This window comes from Canis lupus, chromosome 29 (assembly GCF_011100685.1).
Source record: "Canis lupus familiaris isolate Mischka breed German Shepherd chromosome 29, alternate assembly UU_Cfam_GSD_1.0, whole genome shotgun sequence".
Taxonomy (NCBI): domain Eukaryota; kingdom Metazoa; phylum Chordata; class Mammalia; order Carnivora; family Canidae; genus Canis; species Canis lupus.
The window spans coordinates 39,874,165-39,899,878 of NC_049250.1; the positions used below are offsets into that span (position 1 = coordinate 39,874,165).

At 35.6% G+C, this 25,714-nt stretch overlaps 1 protein-coding gene across 2 annotated transcripts in view; it reads right to left on the reverse strand.

Annotated features, from left to right (window-relative positions):
* The window catches only part of VIRMA (vir like m6A methyltransferase associated), a 59,025-nt gene that overhangs the window by 8,751 nt on the left and 24,560 nt on the right, over positions 1 to 25,714 (reverse strand). For both annotated transcript variants that reach the window (XM_038579781.1, XM_038579780.1), the window contains exons 9-17: positions 24,549 to 25,040; positions 23,379 to 23,533; positions 20,468 to 20,550; positions 17,785 to 17,878; positions 17,103 to 17,647; positions 16,345 to 16,580; positions 15,448 to 15,700; positions 12,156 to 12,373; positions 7,761 to 7,893 (exon numbers count right to left, since the gene is read on the reverse strand). In XM_038579781.1, coding sequence (XP_038435709.1) covers positions 7,761 to 7,893; positions 12,156 to 12,373; positions 15,448 to 15,700; positions 16,345 to 16,580; positions 17,103 to 17,647; positions 17,785 to 17,878; positions 20,468 to 20,550; positions 23,379 to 23,533; positions 24,549 to 25,040 — 2,209 coding nt within the window. The remainder of the gene's footprint in view (positions 1 to 7,760; positions 7,894 to 12,155; positions 12,374 to 15,447; positions 15,701 to 16,344; positions 16,581 to 17,102; positions 17,648 to 17,784; positions 17,879 to 20,467; positions 20,551 to 23,378; positions 23,534 to 24,548; positions 25,041 to 25,714) is intronic.

Below are 25,714 nucleotides of genomic sequence, written 5' to 3' on the forward strand. Positions count from 1 at the left end.
TCTTTCTGGAGATAAGGCAAACAACTAAAGAAAACTACCATATTTAAGGCTCTGTTCTGTCATGAAAAAAGTGAATATTTCCTGCTTTAAAAAGTAAATCATATAATAAAATGATTTGGGGCATGATAATAATTTAATACTAGAAAATTCAACCAGCAAACCAAATCTTGGTTCATGAAAACAATCTGTCCACATTGTCACATGTGATAGAACACTTGAGTAGTTCCAAATCTTTAGAACACAATCCTATTTTATTATTTTTATTTAGGTATAATTAACATACAGCATTGAGAACTAATCACCACAGTAAGTCTAGTTACCATCTGTCACCATACAAAGTTAATACAATATTATTGACTACATTCCTCATGTATTACTCATTTTATTTTCTTAAAGTTCATTTATTTTTTTAGTAATCTCTACACGTGGAACTTCAACTCAGGATCCCAAGATTAAGCACTGCATGCTCTTCCAACTGAGCCAGTCAGGCGCCCCACCTTAAATGGCTCAAAGTGAATATGGTCTCATAGAGGAGCCTATAAACCCAATCTAGATGCAGGATTTAGTACTTTTTTAAAAAAGATTTTATTTATTTATTCATGAGAGACACCAAGAGAGAGGCAGAGACACAGGCAGAGGAAGAAGCAGGCTCCCTGTGAGGAGCCTGATGTGGGATTCAATCCTGGGACCCCAGGATCACGCCCTAAGCCAAGGCAGATGCTTAACCACTGAGTCACCCAGGCATCCCCAGGATTTAGTATTTTTAAATAGGCATTAACAATAAAAATTTTCTTTGGGGATCCTTTGTCCTATAACTGGACACATTTCAATGAAAATTAAATGAAAATTATTCTAAATAAATTCCCACTCACACGAACACTTGTGCCTGAAGCACACTTGTTTTTTTGTTTAAAGATTTTATTTATTTATTCATGAGAGACACAGAGAGAGAGAGAGAGAGGCAGAGACACAGGCAGAGGGAGAAGCAGGCTCCCTGTGGAGAACCTGATGCAGGACTCGATCCCAGGACCCCAGGGTCACACCTTCCCTGAGCCGAAGGCACTTGCTCAACCACTGAGCCACCCAGGTGTCCCCTGAAGCACACTGGTACCTTTCATAAAACACAAGACTGAGGAAGTCACTTATTGTTGTATTAAGGAAGAGGGTATATAGTTTTAGTGAGAATCAATAAAACATTATCTGTAAGAGTTTTACTTGCTTTGCTTGGAGGTAAGGGGGAGATTGACAATGATCTAGCTTATGTTTAAGTTTTTAAAAATTAAGGTAAATGATGTAAAAATAATCAGAGTACACTGACAGAAACAGACTATACAAGGTTCTCTTTAAAGGAACTGTCCCCTAAATATTAGTAAACTGGATACATTAATGGACTAAATACATTTTATTGAAGTATATTAACCAGATTACAAATTATCAGGGCATTTGCTTCTTTCCTTACTCTGTTATTCATATCACTTTCACCAAGAGTTAGAAAGTTTAGTGTAACCGAATCAGAAAATATTATAATTATCATTTTTAAAAGTCAGAGAAAACAGAGTAAGATAATCAGTTAAAAGAAAAGGGGAGAGAGGATCCCTGGGTGGCTCAGCGGTTTAGTGCCTGCCTTCGGCCCAGGGCATGATCCTAGAATCCCGGGATCGAGTCCCACATCGGGCTCCCTGCATGGAGCCTCTTCTCCCTCTGCCTGTGTCTCTGCCTCTCTCTCTCCCTCTCTCTGTGTCTCTCATGAATAAATAAATTTAGAACAATCTTAAAAAAAAAAAAAAAAAGAGAGAAAAGGAGAGAATTTATGTCTATCCAAAAACCTGCATAGATGTTTTATAGTAGCTTTATTCATAATCACCCAAACTTGGAAACTACTAGGATGCCCTTCACTAGGTGAATGGATAAACGTGTATAGACACACAATGGAATATTATTTAGTGCTGAAAAGAAAAGAGTTATCAAACCATGAAAAAATATAGAAGACTTGCTACATATTGTCTGATTCCAATTACCTAACATTCTGGAAAAGGTAAAACAATGGAGGGGTAAAAAGATCAGTGGTTGCTGGAGGTTAAGAAGGAAACGATGAATAAGTGGAGCACATAAAATTTAAGGCAGTAAAATTATTCTGCGTGACACTACAATCGTAGATACACATCATTATGCATTTGTCAAAACCCACAGAATGTTAATACCAGTGAACCCTAATATAAACTATGGATTTTGATATGGAATATGAGAATAATGTCCACGTAAGTCCATCAATTGTAACAAATATATTACTGTAATGCAGTAGATTGGTAGGTTGATAATAATGGATATTTGGGAATAGTAGGAGATAGTAGGGGAAACTGTGCAACTGTAGGGAGCATGTGCATCGGGGAGATGGGAGAAACAAGAAGTACATGGAAACTTTCTGTACCTTCCACTCAATTTTGCTGTGAACCTAAAACTGGTCTAAAAAACCTAAAACAGGGATCCCTCGGTAGCTCAGTGGTTGAGCATCTGCCTTTGGCTCAGGTCATGATCCCAGGGTCCTGGGATTCAAGTCCCACATCAGGCTCCCCACAGAGAGCCTGCTTCTCCCTTTGCCTATGTCCCTGCCTCTCTCTCTCTGTGTCTCATGAATAATTAAAATCTTTTAAAAAATAAATAAACAAATAATCTAAAACAAAGAAAGATTTTAAAAACTATGAATTAAAATATTCAGAACAATGCAAATTTTTCGTCTCCCCATAAATCTTTTTCATTATTATGAGCAGAAATAGTTTTGAACAAAATAAAATGCATTTTACATTTTAATCCACTTACTCTATTTATTTTTTAATCCACTTACTTTATACTAAAAGTCATCTTATAAAAATCTAGGGTCAAATTTAGCACCATTTAGCACATTTTAATCCACTTACTCTATTTATTTATTTTTTAATCCACTTACTTTATACTAAAAGTCATCTTATAAAAATCTAGGGTCAAATTTAGCACCATCTGTATACACATTACTTTTAGAAATAGTAATAAAGGGATGCCTGGATGGCTCAGCGGTTGAGCTCTGCTTTCGTCTTAGGGCGCGATCCTGGAGTTCAGGGATTGAGTCCCACACCAGGCTCGCTGAGGGGAGCCTACTTCTCTCTCTGCCCCTCTCTCTTTCTGTGTGTATCTCTAATGAATAAATAAATAAAATTTTAAAAATAAAAAAGAAATAGTAATAAAGAATTTTTAAGGGATGCCTGCGTGTCTTAAGCGTGTTAAGGGTGTCTTAAGTGTCTTAAGGGTGTCTTAAGTTGGTTTAGCGTCTGCCTTCGGCTCAGGTCATGATCTCAGAGTCCTAGGATCAAGCCCCATGTTGGGCTCCTTGCTCATGGTGAGTCTGCTTCTCCCTCTCTTCCCCACTCATGCTCTCTCTCGCTTTCTCTGAATAGATTTATATTAAGTAAAGCAATTTAGTATCAAAAACACTTTACACAAAGAAAAACCCAGGTGGAGATGGTTTCACTGGTGATTTTCTATCAAATGTTTAAAAAATGAATACAGGGATCCCTGGGTGGTGCAGCGGTTTAGCGCCTGCCTTTGGACCAGGGCGCGATCCTGGAGACCCGGGATCGAATCCCACGTCAGGCTCCCGGCATGGAGCCTGCTTCTCCCTCTGCCTATGTCTCTGCCTCTCTCTCTCTCTCTCTCTGTGTGACTATCATAAATAAATAAAAAATTAAAAAAAAAATGAATACAATCCTTCATAAATGCTTCCAAAAAATAAAACCAGAAAGAACACTTATCGGTTCACTCTATGAGACCAAAGATACCACAAGAAAGCAAGCTACAGACCAATATCCCTATAAATAGAGACCTAAAACTCCTCAATAAAACAAACTGAATCTAGCAATATATAAAAAGGATTGTACATCAAAAAAAAGAGAAAAGGATCATATATCATGACCAAGTGAGATTTATCCCAGGAATACAAGGTCAGTTCTACACATAAAAGTCAATCAATACAATATACTACATCAATAGAGTATGGAGAAAAATAACATAATCATCTCAAAAGACAAAGAAATAGCATTTAACAAAACCTAACACCCCTTCATGATAAAAACACATAACAAACTAGGAAGAGAAGTATTTCTTCCATAGATACAGGATATCTATGAGTAACCATAGCTAACACTGTATGTCATTTTACAAGATTGAAAGTTTTCTCCCTATGATCAGGAACAAGACAAAAATGTCAATTCTCACTACTTTTTATTCAACATGTACTGAAGGTTCTTGCAGGGGTGGAAGGAAGGAAGGGAGGGAGGGTAGGAGGGAAGAAATGTATCCAAATTGAAAGTAAAGCTAAACTATCTTATTTGTAGATGACATAATCTTACATGCAGAAATCACAAAAAAAAACTATTAGAACTAACAAACAAGTTCAGCAAAGTTATAGAATACAGTATCAATATACAAAAATCAACTATATTTTTCTAAATACTAGCAAAGAACAATTCAAAAATGGAAATTAAGAAACAATTCCATTTATAATGGCATTAACAAAATTCCCAATTCAGCATAAACAAAAGGCGTAAGAGATTTGTATACTGAAAACTACAAAACACGAAGGAAAGGAATTGAAGACAACCTAAATAAATGGAAAGCCATGCCACGTCCATGGATATGAAGACTTAATAGTATTAAGACAGTAATACTTCCAAAATTGATCTATAGATTCAACACAATCCCTATCAAAATCTCAGCAATCTTTTTGTAGAAACTGATATAGAGACAGAAAAGTAGATTAGTGGTTGCCATGGGCTAGAAACAAGAGGCAGTGGGGAGATTCCCTTATGGGCACAGAGCTTCTTTTTGGGATTCTGAAAGCATTCTAAAATTAGATAGTAGGGCAGCCCTGGTGGCGCAGCGGTTTGGCGCTGCCTGCAGCCTGGGGTGTGATCCTGGAGACCCACCATCAAGTCCCACATCAGGCTCCCTGCATGGAGCCTGCTTCTCCCTCTCCCTGTGTCTCTGCCTCTCTCTCTGTTTGTCTATGAATAAATTAAAAAAAAATCTTAAAAAAAATAAAATAAAATAAAGACAGTGTGAAAGGTATTTGGGAACACACGCACACACCACTGTTAAAATAAATAAATAAATAAATAAATAAATAGATAGATAGATAGATAGAAAGAAAAATAAAATAAATTAGATAGTGGTGATGGCTGCACGATTCTATGAATATACTAAAAACCACTGAATTGTCCGTTTAAAGGGGTGAATTTTATGAGATGTAGGATCAATTTTAAATAAAATGTTATAAAAAAAAGCAGCAGCAAGAAGAAAATCTATGATAATAGTGGTAAAATAAAAAAGAATGAAATAAAAGAAAGGTTTTATAAATAAAATTGACAGGAATGACAGCTGGTAAAGAGGATGAAGAAAAGGGGGAAATTTGACTATTATTTGATGACTTCTATCTTGAAGGTCAAGTAAGATGATATAAAAGTAGGGCAAATAAAAGATAACTCAGATATATGAGGGAAGATCATGAATTTGGGTTTGGATATTCAGAGATTCTCTCAAGTAGCCAAGGGCATGGAGACGAGAGAGAAAGAGAGGAGAGGAAAAGACAGGAGAGGTTTAAAAAGGAGCCAGGTCTGACATTAGAAGGTACAAGACCTAGAAATGAAGTGATGCAGGGGGGCACTCTCTCCTTATTAAGGAAGGAAACGACAGGTTAAAGAACAGGGATAGAATCAAAGGGAGAGTGAAAGGATTTAAAACCAAACAAGATGGCCTTGATCTTCTCAGTGAAAGAGGTAAGAAAAGGAAATGCAATGGTAAGGGATATAAAAGCATTAATTAGCAATCCTGAGGGCCCAGCAGCTCCTGGATAACAAGAATGAACAGTGGTTAGTGATTTTTGGATTAGGAACTGTTTAGTTGATGATGTGTGTAAGAAAATCTGTCAAATGGATTTATTAACAACATACCACTTAGGATTTGTAAAACTAGTAAGTTGTCTTCCATTAAGTAAAAACTCTACAATTTCTTTATGGTAGTTACAATCCTACCATTAAATATGCTCTTTATCTTTCAGAATCAAAGCATCTGGTGAACTTAATGACTTTAATTTATATCTGACACAAAACAAACACAAATTTGCTGATAAAATCGGCACAAAAAAATAACTACAAATACAACAGGTAGCCAACATGTGCTTAACGGTGAGGCTCAAAATCTCATGACCTCAAGATCAAGAGTTGCATGTTCTACCAACTGAGCTGGCCGAGCACCCCTTACTGAAATAAATATTCTTTTTTTTTTTAATTTTTTTTATTTATGATAGTCACAGAGAGAGAAAGAGAGAGGCAGAGACATAGGCAGAGGGAGAAGCAGGATCCATGCACTGGGAGCCCGATGTGGGATTCGATCCTGGGTCTCCAGGATCGCGCCCTGGGCCAAAGGCAGGCGCCAAACCACTGCGCCACCCAGGGATCCCTGAAATAAATATTCTTAATATAAGTTATATGCATAAAAGAAATATACTAAACAGTAAATTTAATTTTTTTCTTATGAAATCATCCCATATTATATTTGCTTTAGCAAAAGTGTACTAAACAACTCTTCCCAAAAAAAAAAAAAAAAAAAAAAAACAACTCTTCCCAAACAGGAATCTTAAATGTAAACTGAATTTCTTAAACCAGTGTTGACAGAATAGAGACCTACAGGATGTTAATAGCTATACGTACTTGTGCACACACAAGTATACACACATTATACACACACACGCAAGTATTTTGCAGGCAATACATTTGGAAAAAGCTAGATTCAATTGCAGTAAAGCAACTTTCTATTTACTTAGGAACTTTTGGAGCTTATACTATACTAATGTGCACAGTTCAGTTCTATCAGGAGAGACTTTTCCAAAGTTATCTGACCACAAACACTCTTTGAAGGCAAGTCTAATAAATATTAAAGGTTTTGGGAATTATGTCCACAACATATATCATGATTTTGGAAAATACTAATGAGAGAAATTCTTAAATAGAATTTAATACAATTTTAGAACTGGGGAAATAATCTTTAATTTGTATCTATGATAGACCCAAAATACCTTAAAATAAACTTTACAACCACCCCAAAATCAACATCCAAAACACAGTCAGTAAATGCTCAATTAAATGAAAGTAGGCAAATACTTGATTAAGAGACTGATAAATTAAAAAAAAGAAAAGAAAGACTGATAAATGAAGGCACTAGAAGTGCCTGGATGGCTCAGTGGATTAAGCAGCCAACTCCTGATTTCAGCTCAGGTCATGATCTCAGGGTCCTAGGATCGAGCCAGTGTCTGGTTCCATGCTCAGAGGGAAGTCGGCTTGAGAACTGAATCCCTCTCTCCCTCTCCTCTTGCCCCTTCCCCAACTAATGTGTGCGCTCTCGCTCTCTCAAAATAAATCTTAAAAAAAAAAAAAAAAAATGAAGACACCATGGGTAGTGTTTTCTCTATTTAAGCTGCCAAGTCATGGAGTATTCACAAATTAATGATGCTTAATAAATTTAAAAAGAGTTCAATAACTTCTGCTCTTAAACATCTTTTTTATAAATCAAAACTTGCATTTATAGTGAGATATGGCACAGAAAAAAAACATTAAGTTCAAATTTCCAAAAAATATTCTAAGATATTTTTGAATGCAATTGCTTTTTTAAACTTATGACAGAAGTTCGTAAATTTAAAAAATACCAAACACATACATATACATATGTTAACTTACCATTGTGTCAGAGTTAAGAATTTGTCTCATAAATTCCAAAAATGAAGATGCAAGTTCACCTGTGTCCTTACTAAATGTGCTGACCACTCGTTTCAGTAAACTATGCAGAGCATTACTATTTTTCCTTAAAGAACTGTAAATAAATAGAGAGGACATGTCTTAAAATTTAAACGTATAAAAGTATAAGAAATAAACCATCTCCAGTTCAGACAGAACAAAATTCAGTCCACCATTTAAAAAATGTTTTGGTGTGACTATATACATACACCACTTAACAAGGCAGTATCTACAGGTACCTCCTTTTAAAAATAAACTTCAAGCTCTTAAAGAAAATAATACCCCCACAAAAGGAAAATACTTCCTCCATATAATAAAGATATAAAACTTAGCAAAAGAAACTTTGAGGCTCCCTATTTTTATACTTTTTATAGCCCGAGGATTTCTCTAATATAAGGAGGTTAGGGTGGTCTCAGAAGCTTGACCAGAAAGATTTACATAATAACTACAAAAAATGACTGACTTTATGGCACTATAATCTGATAGAAAGAAATGCAGGGTATAGACTGGGGATCTACAAACTTTTTCTGTAAAGGATCTGATAGTACATATTTTACGCTTTGCAGGCTATACAATAATGCGGTCTGTCTTCTATACACAACAGCAGCAGTCTCAATCATAGCTACTCAAATGCTTGTGTAGTGGAAAGCAGCCATAAACAATACATAAATGCTGACTATGTTCCAATAAAACTGTATTTACAAATACTGGTGGTGCGCTAAATTTGGCTAAATTTGGTCATGGTTTGCCAATCTGTTACAAGGGTTGGCAAATGATATGCTTAAATCTTCAAGCATAACAATCAATCATGATAATTTACAGTCTAGATAAAATTATTATATACATTTACAGCTCTTTGGGTTGTTTTTGTTTTTTTAAGATTTTATTTATTTATTTATTCATGAGAGACACACAGAGAGAGAAAGGCAGAGACACCGGCAGCGGGAGAAGCAGGCTCCATGCTGGGAGCCCAATGTGGGACTCAATCCCGGGACCCCAGGATCATGCCCTGAGCCGAAGGCAGATGCTCAACCACTGAGCCACCCAGGAGTCCCTACACAGCTCTTTGTTGATCAAAAGAAAATTTCAAGGGCAAAGTATTCTAATATTCCATAGCGTCCTTTAAGTTATAATAATTCATAACTAGTCAGAATGAAAGTAAGATTATATTAACACTAAACATGCAGCATTTTTATTTGAAAAATGTGGTTGATATGCCATCATAGAAGACCTTGGTAGAGCAATACAGAAGAGAGAAAGATAAAGACTCTTGAGAACTATATTAAGTAATGAAATGGGTAAGGCACAACAAACAGGAATGAGATTAAATACAAAGACAAGGGGATCCCTGGGTGGCTCAGCGGTTTAGGGCCTGCCTTTGGCCCAGGGCACGATCTTGGAGTCCCGGGATCAAGTCCCACGTCAGGCTCCTGGCATGGAGCCTGCTTCTCCCTCCTCCCGTGTCTCTGCCTCTCTCTCTCTCTCTCTCTCTCTCTCTCATAATAAATAAATCTTAAATACAAGACAATACGATTAATGAAAAAAGCATGGATTTAAAATTAAATTTAAACTGACACCAATTACTAGCGTCTACATATAACCTTAAGCAAATAAGCCTTATTCCTTCCTACATATAACCTTAAGCAAATTCCCTTATTCCCATCAAAAACTGGAGCCCGCTACATACCCATTAGAATGTTTAAAAATTTTTAAACTAATAATACCAAAATCTGGTATTTTTGTTGCTCAACTTGTAAAGAAATTGTCTATATAAAAAGCCCATTGGAATTTTAGGGTGATGGAACTGCTCTGTATGCAGCTGTGGTGATAAACACATGACTGTATGCACTTGTCAAAATCCACAGAACTCTACAACATGAAACATGAATGAGATTACAAAGGAAGGGAGAAAACTAGAATCAACATCTGATACTGGACTGGAGTCAAAATGTCAGTATGGACTCATTTTAAAAAATACATACATACAAATAAACACTTTCAAAAACAAATGTAGATGTATGTATGCACGAGTTGGACACATGCATATATTTCCTAGCTCTATCCAATGAGAAGAACCAAATTCAGTGACACAAGCTGAACAATAAAATAACAATAGTATTAGATTATCATACAAAGAAAAAATTAATGTCCATAAATGCATAGTGATATAAATCTGCAAGTAAGTAAATAAATGAGAGAAAAGTGATAATTCTTCCTTACAGAGGGATAATTAATAAATTAAAAAGAAATGAGAAGGAGGAAATTTGCATTAGGACATAGGGCACCACAGTAAAAACTATTACATGCCAACATTCACTGATGAATACTAAAATTAGTGGACAAAAGTTTTGAGCAGAAATAAGATATTTACATAGTCTCAAAGTATATTCTCCAAAATATTTACTAATTATAAATTTTAATTTTAAAAATTATTAAGTTACCAGTGCAGAACCCTGACAGACAGCACCCAGCAAGTGATCATGTTGAATATCACCAAAAAACTACAGAGTGGTTGGCGATAACATTTACTGGGATGAACGAGACAGAAACATGCTTGATGCAAGAATATCAATGGCTCTGCCTTAGATCTATTCAGTTTGAATTGTCCACTAGACAGCCAAGCAGAGATGTCAAATAGATCAATAGGTTATTTAGAGCTTAGCACAAAAATTAGAGCTAACAGGGAAAAGGGGAATAGATTAAGACAATTTAGGAAAAAATTACTGACAGGAAAAAGACCAGAAAAATGAATCCAGCAAAGCCAAAAACATTACATATGATGTGATGGCAAATGTATGCAAAGGGTATTGTAAGAGCTAGGAATGGAGCAATCAAGGAAAGTTTTTTGACTTTCTTGGAGGTGAAGAATATGAGTTTTATTTTTTATTTTTTAAAGATTTAATTATTTATTTGACAGAGAGAAAGAGCATGAGCCGGGGGAGAGGGAGAACCGGGTTCCCTGCGGAGCAGGGAGCCCAACGTAGGGCACCATCCCAGGACCCTGGGATCATGACCTGAGCCAAAGGCAGACGCCTAACTGACTGAGCCACTCAGGCATCCCCAAGATGAGTTTTAAAGGATATAGAGCAGGGCGCCTGGGTGGCTCAGTCGGTTAAGTGGCTACCTTTGGCTCAGCTCAGGTCATGGTCCTGGAGTCCTGGGATCAAGTCCCATGTTGGGCTTCCTGCTGAGTGGGGAGTCTACTTCTCCCTCTCCCTCTGCCCCTCTCTGCTTGTGTTCTCTCTCTCTCTCAAATAAATATTTTTTTTAAAAAGTAAAAAATAAAGGACATAGAGTAAATTTCTAGGCAATAGGAAAAAGGACATTTCAGAAGTAAAATGTAAAGACTACAGTGAGAAACTGGGGATGGGGCATGAGGAGAAAGAAAACTTGGGATTTTCAGCAGGTGCTACCTATTAAAAGAGAATATAAATAAGACAGGTTTATCGGAAGATGGGAGTAATAAATAAAATAAAATAAAGTAAAATAAAATAAAATAAAATAAAATAATAAAATAAAATAAATAAAATAAAATAAAATAAAATATAAAATAAAATATAAAATAAAATAAAATAAAATATAAAATAAAATAAATAAAATATAAAATAAAATAATAAAATAAAATAATAAAACAAGGAAGGAAGGAAGGAAGGAAGGAAGGAAGGAAGGAAGGAAGGAAGGAAGGAAGGAAGAAAGGGAGGGAGGGAAGCTAGGCATCAGCACCAAATCAGTATTTGGAACATAAGTTTTCAACCAATGTTTTAAGAATTAATGAGAGTCACAAATATATGTTTCCTCTTCCTTTATATCTCATAATCCTACATACTTCTACAAATTCCCAAGGAAATCTACATAATACCCAACTACCTTCCTAGGGAAGAAAAATTTGAGAGCATGGACAGATTGGAGCAGAAATTATACTTGAGGTGTACATCATCTAAGCCATTTCTCTACAGAATAAATAACAGAGAATCAGTACTTTTAGCTTGAAAGTCCATAATATCACACCACCATCACTTTGAAGGACTATAGGTAAATATATCAACAAAGCAAACATAATGTGAATTAACATCCCTGGAACAGTAAGATTCCCTTCTAAATACTATAAAATGCTCACATTAATTTGCCTATTTAGTTTATAATTTTAATCCTAAAGATTTTATTACTAGCACACTTCACTTCATTGCTAACAAATCTTTTCCATAAATATAAATTTCTCCACATGAAAGAAATTGTATCTTCAACCTTCTATAATTAGCCATGAATTAATCCATTTGGGAAGGGGTATTAGAGTATAAAATTAAGTCCAGGAATATATAAAATTAAATACAGCATTACCTTTTTAAATGAAATAATCCATAATCATGCTCTGCAAGAAACATCATTGTTCTGACACAAGTTAGTAAACAGTTGTAACTGCTCTCAGAGTTAGCTAGCATAGCCAGTAAACAGTCACAGATTGAGGCCATCAGTTCCTTGTTTGGTAGAGAATTGGAGAGCTGCTCCAGTTCAGAAATAGAACCTTCAGAAGCATTCGGTAAAATAAGAGCAATGTCCTGTGAGGGACAAGAGAAGTAGGGAGAAATTTTTAATTATTATCACCATCAATTAAATATTATATTAGAAATACACAGCATTTAATAAGTAATTATTTCATCAAAATATCACCTTCCTATCCTAAATATAAATTCAAACACATTAAGAACCTTTTGCTCTTCTATAAAATATTTTCTATAAAGATATACACTTAAAGTCAAATATTTTACTTTATAATACTTTTACTTTAAAAGAACATCTCATTCATTATTTATTTGGCTATATGCTCAAAGTGGGCTTGAACTCATAACACCAAGATCAAGAGTTGCATGTTCTACTGACTGAGCCAGCCAGATGCCCCTAAAAATTTTTCTCTGCATCACACTAAGTATGGTTTCTATCTTCAAATGGTTAAGTGAACTACTTTTGGTACTAAAATATTTTAAGTCATCGTATTATTGATTCATTTGAATATTTTTTAATTTATAAAGCAATCATTCAAAAAAAATAAATCATTCAGTGAAATAAAATTTTTCTAAAAGATTTTATTTATTTACTTGAAAGAGAGAGAGAGCAAGCTCACGTGCAAGCAGTTAGGAGAAAGGGCAGAGGGAGAGGAAGAGGGAAAGAATCCCAAGTAGACTCCCTACTGATCCCAGAGCTGGATGAGGGCAGGGCTCGATCTCATGACCCTGAGATCATGACCTGAGCCAAAACCGAGAGCTGGATGTTAAATCCACTGAACTATCCAGGCGGCTCTTAGTGACATAAATTTTAAAAAACATACCCATATCGGAATTTAAAACATCACAAAAAGAAACATGGAGCAAACAAACACTTAAGCACAGTCTTCCAACTAAGTATTTTCCTCTAGTTTTTATATACTTTTAAAATTCAAGTTTTTCAGGAAGCCTGAGTCGCTCAGCAGTTGGGCACCTGCCTTCGGTTCAGGTCATGATCCTGGGATCCGGGATCGAGTCCCACATCAGGCTCCCAGTGAGGTGCCTGCTTCTCCCTCTGCCTATGTCTCTGCCTCTCTCTCTCTCTCTGTGTGTCTCTCATGAATAAATAAATATTTAAAAATAAATAAAATAGGGGATCCCTGGGTGACTCAGCAGTTTAGCACCTGCCTTTGGGCCAGGGCGCAATCCTGAAGTCCCGGGATTGAGTCCCACATTGGGCTCCCTGCATGGAGCCTGCTTCTCCCTCTGCCTGTGTCTCTGCCTCTCTCTCTGTGTCTCTCATGAATAAATAAATAAAATCTTAATAAAAAATAAAAATAAATAAAATAAAACAAAATAAAGTTCCAGTTTTTCAATGCTTAGGCAAGTTTAACCAACAATAAAAATTCCCAGCACTCTTTTTATTCAAGTAAATAAAGTAGATTTTACAGAAACATTTTTGGGTACATCTCATCGCCTTTAATCACTTCAACATATTGCAAACTAGGATTCAACACAGGTTAAAACTATGAAACAAAATGGGACGCCTGGGTGACTCAGCTAAGCAACTGCCTTTAGCTCAGGTCATGATTCTGGGGTCCTGGTATTGAGCCCTGCATCAGGCTCCCTGCTCAGCAGCGAGCCTGCTTCTCCCTCTCGCTCTGCCTGTCACTCCCCTTGCTTGTGCTCTAACAAATGGATAGAACCTTAAAAAAAAAAAAAAAAAAAAAAAAACTATAAAACAAAGCTTAAATCAGAAGGAAAATATAGGGATCCCTGGGTGGCGCAGCAGGTTAGCGCCTGCCTTTGGCCCAGGGCGCGATCCTGGAGACCCGGGATCGAATCCCACATCGGGCTCTCGGTGCATGGAGCCTGCTTCTCCCTCTGCCTGTGTCTCTGCCTCTCTCTCTCTCTGTGACTATCATAAATAAAATAAAATAAAATAAAAAGATTTAAAAAAAAAAAAAAGAAGAAGGAAAATATAGAAGATGAGGTCAAGAATGAGGTTTATGTGAACAGGGAAGCTAGGGTCCTGTAGTCAGAGTAGCCATACAACCTGATATGAATTATACAACAAACACCAAATGGACATTTTAAGGTATAAGGACTTAATATCCTACTAGGTCCCAAACTATTTTCAACCAGATCCTCTTTTTGTGAAAACAAGTCACACCAAAAATGCCCCTTCTTGACTTAAGGGTTTAATGTAACCAAGGTGGATCTTTGTCAATTGAAAAAAACATAATCTTCCAACATGGGATCCTATTAAAAGTGTTCTGCTTGAAAAACAAATTGCATCTGATCATTAGATAGCAGGAGCCTTACAATAAGCAAAAGTACTAACATGTACAGAAATCTTCAAAGATATTGGGGTGCGTGAGGGCTCAGTAGGTTGGGCAACTGACTCTTGTTTTTGGCTCAGATCACAATCTTGGAATCATGGGGTCAAGCCCCATGTCTAGCTCCATGCTTGGCCCAGAGTTTGCTTGAGATTCTCTCCCTTTCCCCCTTCCCTCCCCCTGTTCATTGCCTCTCTCCCCACTTGTGTGTGCATTCTCTAAAATAAACTAAATCTTAAAAAAAAAAAAAGTAAAAAAGTCTTCAAAGAATTCAATCACAATGGGCTTTAAAAGTTAAAACAATTCTCATTAATTCATGGAATTATAAACTGGAAGCCAATAATACAGACAGGCAGAGATACTATTACTTTTAGTAAGCAGAGTAGTCTGAAACACACTAAAACTGCAGTAGCCTCTGATACCTTCAAAAGTTGCCCTAACAAGAGAACATATTATTAATTCAACTAATCACAAAACTATAAAATTCAAGAATGAATCTGTGTATAAGTGGAAGGAAAATGAACATACATACTAGGCATAATCAACCCCAAAGAATTCAGTGGCACATAAAGTGACTATCCAAGGATGCAATCTGATAACAAAAAAGAGACTTCAGAGAAACCTGCCAAGTGCAAACACAAAGAAAGCTAGGAAGCACAAAACCATTTTATTGTTGGTTTACTAGTCAAGCTGATCTCCCTACACAACAGGATTAATAAAACAGGTGAGATCTCTGTATTCACAGCCAAGATTCATATCAACAGAAGCTTTTAATTCACAAACACACAGTATTTATAAAATAACTATAAATACCTGATCACAGAGAGACTGCAAAATGGATGTGATATATTCAACACACTGCTGGCGAACAACACTGTCTCCAGGAGACCGCACCAAAGCTAACAGATCCTGGAATATCTCTGCATATCTTTCGTCACCTTTAATAGTTCCATTAATTAGATGCAAAATAGCTAATTTACAAGCTTTGTGTGAAGCCAGAGCATCAAGAAGAGCAAGCAACCTGGTGGTTTGGCTAGTATACTGTTTTTCTTTATCTTCTGAAGTGCTGAAATAAAATCAATACATTTAGTAAACAAAATTCTTAAGTTTAAGGCATTATTTAATTAATATTTATTTTTTCAACACATATCATCATATACAAATCTTGTATAAAACATTTCATTCCTTGGATATGACAACTTCTCTGGAATTTCACAACTACTATAAAATTTTATGAACTCAGATTTCAATATCTTTTTTAAATTCAGAGTACTTTATAGTTCACCTTTCAAATACCCAAAATCAAGACTTTCAAGGTATCTTGCACATGAAATAGTTTTCTAATTAAAAATAATCTATGGGGGCAGCCCAGGTGGCTCAGCGGTTTAGTGCCACCTTCAGCCCAGGGCCTGATCCTGGAGTCCCGGGATTGAGTCCCACATCAGGCTCCCCACATGGAGCCTGCTTCTCCCTCTGCCTGTGTCTCTGCCTCCCTCTCTCTCTCTGTGCCTCTCATAAATAAATAAAAATGTTAAAAATAAAATAAAAATAATCTACATATAGTCATACACACGTATATGTATATTTGTATATGTGTATATATATATTATCTGAGCATTCTAAACTCCGGTTTCCAAATTCTAAGTGAAAAAAATGTATCTGTGTCAAGAAAAACTTCAGGAAAAAATTTTTAATGCAAAATGAAAATACCTTTGCAAGTCTTCTACAATCAAATCCAACACAGTTCTCATAATCAGAAGTGCAGTTGGTGAGGCAAGGTCACACAATTGAACACAAATACGCCGTAACATGTGTTGAATGGGCTGGCAGGTTGTGCCAGAGAAAGAGCGAACTATTTCTTGGAGCAACTTTGCTTGAACATGAAGGTGCATGCTCCACAATTTTCGGGTGTTGAGTGCCACTGATATATCATGTGGCTCAATAACCTGTTAAAAAAGTATATTGTGTGTGTACGTAGATTTTTTTTAATATTTATTTATAGTCAGAAAAACTGTTCAGGAAGAACTGTTATGAAAAGAACATCTTTACTACATGCTTAAAACATTTTTCTATTATACAATTAAACATTTGCTTAAATTCAATGCATCTAGAAAATCTTATTGTTCTCAGGTTAGCAGTCAGTAGAGCAGAGTCCATTGGTGAACCAACCTAGTTAATGGCAAATTCTAACACATGATAAAGGGAAAAAAAGGATTTAAAAATAACAAAAGTACAAGTATACAGAACAGCATAATAAAATTCACATTAACAAAAATTTATTTAAAATGTTGCCCCATATTTCTTTAATGACCAACTTGCTTCAGTTTTATCTCACCCTCATCCAGTTATTTTATGTCTTTTTTAGGGGAAGGGGATGAGGGTTGTAGGTTTTTAATAGCAAAATCACTGGCTTTTTAAAAAGTGTTACTGCAGTCATTTATAAGATGCATGTTATATGGAAGTGATACCTGAGTTGTTTGCATGGGCAATGGTAGAGGCAGCAGCTCTGAAAGTAGTATGAGTCCAGAAAAAAATCCTTCAGGAACCTTCAAGATTGAAGAAAGAACTTCTTTTAACATTAACGACCAAGTATTATTGGCCAGAGTCTCTTCTGAGATTGTGAGTTTTTCATTAACTCCTTGTGTAAAAGTCAGTAAGATATCAATGATATCATTTTGAATTTTCTGTTCATCACTATCCAAACGACCTGAGAGAGGGATAGAGCACAGGAGCATGTGTAAAGTCACAAGTGCTGAAGGAACACGCATGTCCTTAAACTCAAAGGATCCACCTCTCAGGAGTTCCGTTAACATAGTTTTAAGAAGAGTGAGTGTGCAGCGAGCCATTGAAATAGTAGTAACTCTGTGAAGGGTAGTCCCCATGTTGACATGGAGCCTCCAAGGCTGAGTCAGAATACTGTTCAATTTTTGCAGAACCCGAATAAAGGTGTCCATTCCTTCAGCAGAAAAAAGCTGAATAACGGCAAGATTCCATTTCAGGTCTTTCTGTTGACCTTTATATAGGACAAGGGGAAAAAAAAAACTAATTACTATATGTTTACAATCAGTTAAGATTTTTGAATATTTTATTTAATAAATAGCATTTATACTAGGCTTTAAGTATGTCTTTAAAGTATAATAGCCATATTACCTTCAACAGGAGGTGGTGGACATGCCACATTACAGAGAACACGCAAGGCAGTGGTAAGGCCAACTCCTTCCGGGGTCATCAAATTATCGATATTCTTTACAAATAAAAATGAACAGGAAGTTTAATTTCTTGGTGCTTTGATATGAATCAAGAAAAACTTCCCAAGAAGGCCTTAATTAAAAATGTGTTTCATATTAAGTACCTACACCATTTTAAGTTTCTTAAGTTAAAACATGAATAAAGCTAATGAAGTTTATAAAGGTTATTTTATGAAATAATCACAAAATTCAAGTATATTAAAAAGCACTGATTAAAAATGAAAGTAATATACAAAAATGAATGAATAAGACTTCCTTTTTAACATACTCTTTCTATATACGCTCCTTCCTAAAAACGAAGCAATGGCTGATTTTACAAAGCCCTGTGGGTACCAAACCTCTTTCAAAACTGAGGAAGCAACACTACATAACATATACTTCAATGCAGATACCACAGGAATCCAGTAGGGCATGGCTAAACGAAAAAGAAATATGGTTGCCTATGTCCTTAGCACCTCCCCATGCTGTTTCCTAACAGCAAATAGTTAACATTTCTTTGTTTTTATAGTTTCCACAGAGTACAGATGGTTTTGAAAAAACTCTGAAGAAGTAACATTTTAAAATGTTACTATTTTATCTTCTAAACATCAGAGGAGAAACTTAAAAATAAGGAAATTCCTTTCCCTTATACAGTTCTTCTCATTTCTTCCTTGCTGCCTTTCCACAATAATTCCATTGCCTACATAAGGCAGCATGCAGCCACAAAAAGAAGTTTCAGTCTCAGATAAACTGTTTTTGGTATACCTTGGAATGAAAGTCACTTATTATTAACTATAATTAATGGATAAGGATCTACATAAAAATCAAAATTATTTTTATTATGGCATATAATTTAAATTTCTAGAGCTAAATTTTTTATTGATTAAAAGCTTTTACCCAAGCACCTAATGTTTATTGGACACCTTATACATTCTCCTGACCATGAACAAGTACCCTGAACACACAACTAAATTTACAGGACCTATTGTACTTCTGCCAAATAAAAGACTGAATATAATGAAAAGCTCCAGATGACATCTGAGGCACAAAGTAAGGAACACAGAAGAATATGATGGCACCACATGAGGTAAAAGTACTCTTAGGAAAGATGGAGTAAAAAGAGAAGATAAGGGCAGACAAGTCAGTAAAGAAAAATCTAAAGCAGATAAACCCAAAGAGTACTTGGCTGCTCTATCAAAAAAGCAACAAGATTAGAAATACATGTATATTATTTTAATAAAATACATTTCAACTGTAAAGCCAAGATGTTTTACACACACACACACACGCACACACACACAGAGTTCATCTGTTAAATGAAAGAGGAAGTAATTTAAGGTCCAATTCTGTCCCTCAAACTAAAAATTTTTTATGCACCTATGACCACCTTTAGTCCTTCTTCCTATGCTATACTAACTTTTAAAACTAATTAACAATGCAATTTTTTAATGAATTTTTAAATTACTAATCACTTAAATTGTACATGAATTTTTCAAATGTACTCTTATGATATATGATTTTCAATTTTTATGAATATTTTTTTAAAGATTTTATTCACTCATTCATTGGAGACACAGAGAGAGAGGCAGAGACACAGGCAAAGGGAGAAGCAGGCTCCAGGCAGGGAGCCAGATGTGGAACTCGTCCCAGGTCTCCAGGATCATGCCCTGGGCTGAAGGTGGCGCTAAACCTCTGAGCCACCCAGGCTGCCCTTTATGAATATTTTATTTGCAGATGTGACCATCCCAAATTAACAAATTTAGAACTAGGTCCCATTGTAATTATCTGGAATTGACTCAGATTTTCACCTAAAAATTTTGAAGGAAGTTCTTTTTCACCAAAGCTTAACTCAAACAATTATGTTAAATTATCAGGGCATTTAACTTTAAAATGCTGTTGTAAGTATCGTCAAAATGGTAGGAGTTACTACTCCAATTTGAGGGGAAAAAAAAGAACGGAATCTGAGTGGAAAGTAGTACAGTATACAGGATGCGTTCAAGTGCATTCACATACACACGCATATACACACACACATGCCAGCACACACCCATCTACATACACATACCAATCTGTACCATAAAGTCTAGCAAATCAATCAAGTACACTTAACATTACTGCATTATCTATATAAATGATTTAATGCAATATTGCTATATACTACGATATAGTTCCATAAAATGAAGGCACTTTTAGGGGCAGGCACCTGGGTGGCTCACTTGGTTAAGCAACTGACTCTTGGGGTACCTGGATGGTGTCAGCCTTTGGCTCAGGTTGTGATCCTGGATTCTGGGATCAAGTCCAGAGTCAGGCTCCCCATAGGGAGCCTGCCCCTCCCTCTGCCTCTGTGTGTCTCTGCCTCTCTTGGTCTCTCATGAATAAATAAATAAAATCTTAAAAAAAAAAAAAAAAGCAACTAACTCTTGGTTTCAGCTCAGGTCATGACCTCAGGTTTGTGAGATGGAAGTCCCTGTCAGGCTCCCTGCTCAGTGGGGAGTCCGCTTCTCTCCTCTTCCCTCCCCCTGCTCATGTGTGCTTTCTCTCTACAATAAAACAAATAAATCATCTTAAAAAAAAAAAAAATCAAGGTACTTTTAGGTTTTACTTACCTGTTTAACATATTCAATTAGGTTTGGGATGCAGTTAATTTCAAATCTAAGGTTTTTCAAAGGTTCAAGCCACTTGCCAAGTTCTTAAAAACAAAAAGGTCATTCATAATATAATATTTTAAAATAAAAGTTTTTATAACAAAGGAGGTAAAGGTGTTCTTTTCTAAAGAAGAATATTATTAGATTCACATTGATTTCAATAATCTAAACTTCATACAGGGATAAACTTAAGTCTAATTCTCTAAACAAGCTTTAACATGAAATGTAAATAGGCTACTACTATACAGGTTTAGAAATAAGAAGTGACCATTATTTTTACTTACTTGGTTTCTGAAAACTTAAAGTGTTTACATACTTAACCAGGACCATCAACTCACAACATTAAAAAAAAAAATTTATAAATTGACTGCTTATAAACTAACATGATAAAATAGTATTTATTTACCTAATGCTACTGCCCCCTCCCACACCCCTCAAAAAGCATGCACAAAATGTATTCATTTTTAATAGGATCAATCCCATGAGAGGGACATTTGCTGAGTGACATTTCTCTTAACATTATTGTTAAATTTTGCCTATTTCCTAATTTGCCTTTACAAAATTAAAAGTGATCACTATCATGCCAAAATTTTCCTTATAAAACAATTACAAATGAAATTTACCGTTTACCACACTGAATTCAAACTCTGCTAGAAAAAATGAACAAACAAAAAAGCAGACACAAATCCATAAATATATAGAGAATTGATGGTTTCCAGAGGGGAGAGGTATGGAAGGATGAGCAAAATGGGTGAAGGGGAGGTGAAGGTAAAGGCTTCCAATTATAGAATGAACAGGTCACAGGGATGAAAAGTACAGCATAAATATATAATCAATGGTATAATAACATTGTACGGTGACTCAGTAGCTGTGCTTGTGGTGAGTATAGCATAGCTGTACAGAATTGTGGAATCATTATGTTGTACGTATAAAGTTGAGGAATCACTATGTTGTTGTACAACTGAAACTAATGTACACTGTATGTCAACTATACTTAAAAAAAAAAAAAAACTGGGTAGAATAACAAGGAAAAAAATCTCCTAGAAGCTATGCTAAAACACCCATAATTTACCACTAAAACTATCTTAGAACTATTTTAGAAAAACATTCTAATGTAAAAAGTGATATGCCAGCTCTAGACACTTTACAAGAATAATTAAAGGAAATTGAAAATAATAGTCATGTCTCTCCTTGGTGCTAGACTTCTCCATGAAGATTACACCTATGTACATCTGAGTATTTTTCCTATGCATTTTTATTTATTTATATTTTTTAAGATTTATTTATTTATTCATGATAGACATGAATATAAGAGACAGAGAGAGAGACACAGAGAGACAGAGACAGAGAGAGAGAGGCAGAGACACAGGCAGAGGGAGAAGCAGGCTCCATGCAGGGAGCCCATGCGGGACTCGATCCTGGGACTCCAGGATCACGCCCTGCGCCGAAGGCAGGGGCTAAACCGCTGAGCCACCCAGGGATCCCCTCCTATGCATTTTTAAATTAACTCTTTCATATATACAGAATATATTGCTAAGTTAAAGGTATAAAGAATAAAACAAATATGTGTACCCATCACCCAGAATAAGTAGTAAAGTATTAATAATACTTCACTACACTACAGAGAAAAAACACAATAGCACACTACAGGAAAAAAACTTATTTCCTCTATGGGAAGTTGAGTTTCCTAACTCATACTTTTACTGGTGGTATCACACATAAAATTGAAGATTAAAAAGGAAAATGTCAGGGGCACCTGGGTGGCTCAGTCAGTTAGGCATCTGACTCTTGATTTCAGCTAAGGTCATGGTCTCAGGGTTGTGAGATCAAGTCCCTTGTTGGGCTCTGTGCTCAGTGCAGAGTCTGCTTAAGATTCTCTCCCTCTTCCTCTGTCCCACCCCCCTCTGCTTATGTGTTTTCTCTCTCTTTCTCTCTCTCAAAAACATAAAAGGAAAAAAAAAAAAGTCACATGCTATTTATAATATTTACTCAACATTATCAAATTTTCTACTTGGTAAGATCAGAAAGCCAGAAACCAAAACAAAATTTTAAAAATTGTGTCTAAAAAATAATAATAATAAAATAAATAAAAATAAAAATTGTGTTTAGATACTTTCAATTTTTTAGAACTGTCCACAGTTTCCATAAGCCTCATTCAACACAGATTTATATACTTTAGAAAATAATGTTCATATTCACTATCCTTCACTGTTGAGGATAGCACATGTGTGTTTATCAATGACAAATGGATTTCTAAGTTGTACTTAGAACAGTATTATACTTAGAAATATATACAGAAAACACACACATACACAAACTATACACAAAATTGAACTTTTCAAGGGGTGCCTGGGTGGCTCAGTCAGTTAAACATCTGACTCTTGTTCTCAGCTCAGGTTTTGTCTCAGGGTCGTGAGTTCAAGCCGTACACTGGGCTCCATGCTGGGCATGGATGCTATTTTAAAAAAAGAAAAAGAGTTCAGGGTGCCTGGCTGCCTCATTTGGTGGAGCATGTGACTCCTCATCTCAGGGCTGTAAGTTTGAGCCCCACATGGGTATAGAGATAATTTAAAAATAATTTTTAAATCTTAAAAAAAAACCTGAACATTTGAGTTCACCTTTAAGCTACTTCCATTTTGATTAGGAACTTCAACTACCAATTACCATGATCTTCCTAGAAAAGGTACTTGTGATAATTTCCTAAAAATCTTTTTAAGAATATCATATAAAATACTTTCATAAAGGGTACTTTCAAGAAGTAACAGAGTATTGCTGTGTATATTATTAAAACATGATAAAGTACCAATTACAGATATTCAAAGGCTTTTTCCTTCACATATCATAAATGCTTAAATAACTTCAAGTACCATACCTTGCAATTTAGCATTATTTTCATCTGCTTTACAAAGCTTCAAGAGAGATGCTGCATGCTGTTCTAGCATTTGGACATCACTGGAAGACTGAACCACCACCAAAATAAGTATGCATGCATAATTATAAGCTACTGACTTCTTAGACTTGGAATCACTGAAACAAAATAAGGTTTTAAAGTTTTTGGTATGAAAACAATTTTTCCAGGAACAATTTTAAACATTTTTTTCTATTTGGTTTTAAAGAGACCAAGGAATTTTACAACAAAACATGACTAACTTCCTGAAGACAAGAAAGCAGATTTTAAAGTTCACCTCCAATTCACTGAAAGTACTACTTAAAAGTATATAAACAAAGCATATGCATCACAATGGGAAGTGAAAATCTATTAAATAAGATCAGAAGAACAATGAAGTATCATGAAGTCAGCATGAAAGATTCAAAAGTATACTTCAATGGTCTCCTTTAAAAAAATGTTTATTCACTCTGGAATAAGCATGATGAATCAATCTACTGCCATCGTCTCTCAGTCTTTTACTGTAAAACTGCTGAGGTAGAGCTACATATGGAAGCCACTGTTGTTTGCCTTTCCTAGTCCCCCCAAAAAGACCTGTCACTCAAGGAGTTATATCAAGACCCTGTTGTGAGGCCAATTACCTGGATGTCACTGCTTTGTATGACATGAGCCAGGAGGGGTATGTTTCTCTCCTCAGACACTAAACTCAATCCTCTACCCTCCCTGGCCCCATTCAAAGTACTTCTGAAACCAGAGCACCATAGTTTAAAGGCAAGGGAAGGCATAATTTAAAGGGAAGGCATAGTTTAAAGGGAAAATTCAAGACAGCAAAACAATCCTCATTTCTCTGCAAGTATATATTCTGGTGCCTTACAACTCCCCTACACATATGTTAGCAAGAGTACTATAGTCGCAATCTTGTCAACACCAAGGGGAAACTGGAAGAAGCTGCTAAAAGACCCATTTTGTTGCTTTACAGACACACCCTACATTTTAGAATTTCTATCATTCTAATCCTTAATTAACAAATTATGTATTACGTCAAAAAATAATTATAGTTTTTACGTTCAGAGCAATGCCTTCTTTTAAGAAACTAGCCCTTTACTCATGTAGTTTTCCAGTACAATAGAAAATTCAATATAAAAAGAAAATTACCCTAAGGCTTCTTTGGAATAGTACTCCATTAGAGTAATAAGACTTTGGAGATTTTTCTCAAGACTGAAAACATGGCCAACAGCTGATCTTCCCACAGGATTAAAAGTAATCAAATAAAGATTGTGAAGGGTTCCCAAAAGATCTGAATGGTCAGTTTCTTCACTGGCTGTGCAACGCTGAAAATGGCTGAACAGTTCTGTAATACACTGCAACGTCTGTGTTGAGTCCTGTAGCCACAAGGCAAATGCATCATCAATAACACCATCAGATTGAAGACCTTCCTCTTCATCTTGATCATAAAGGTGACACAGAGCTCGGATCAACAAATTTGTTGCTTCATATTCCGACATAAAAAAAAGAAGACCTTTTTGTGACTGTGCAAGAAACTTTAAAACATCTTTTGTGGCTTGCAGCACACCAGGGTGGGCACTTGTTACTGGAATTGATAGAAGCAAGGTAACCAACTCCAAGAAGTGATGACTATGAAGATACCTGTAGAAAATTTAATTACATACATGAAGTCAGTGCAAAACATTCTTCATTTATGCTCTTCTCTCCACTGGGTCACATAAAAGTGAAAGTTATGTAAGGCTTTTTTCTAGCTAACATTCAACGGATGCTGGACATATAACTGTTGACAAGTCTTCTCTTTCCAGAATCAACCTTGACTTTAAATTCTGGGCTTTCTTTCCAGACCACTTATCAAATGATCCTTTTTCACCATGGTCCTACTCCACACCTGGTATACCACTATAACTGATTTAGTGTATGTACGAAAAATATAGTACATATACTATAAAAATATGTAGCTTATTTATATTCACTACAGGTAGTATATCTGAATTAGTTTTTCTAGAGAAAACAAATTCAAATTATCAATTTTTAGTATTTCAGAGTTAGTATTACCATACATAGCACTTTTATCAAACCCAAGAACCACTTTTTTTAGCATACATAGTTTTAGAAGAAAAAAGTATGAACTTACTCAAGATCCCAAAACAGACACAAATGCTACTGATAAGAGTATTTTCACTGTCCTAAAAATATTGTGCTCCACGTATTCATTCTTCTCCCTTACCCTAACCCCTGACAATCACTGATCTTTTTACTATCTCCATACTTTTGCCTTTTTCAGAATGTCCTATATCTGGAATTATATAGTATAT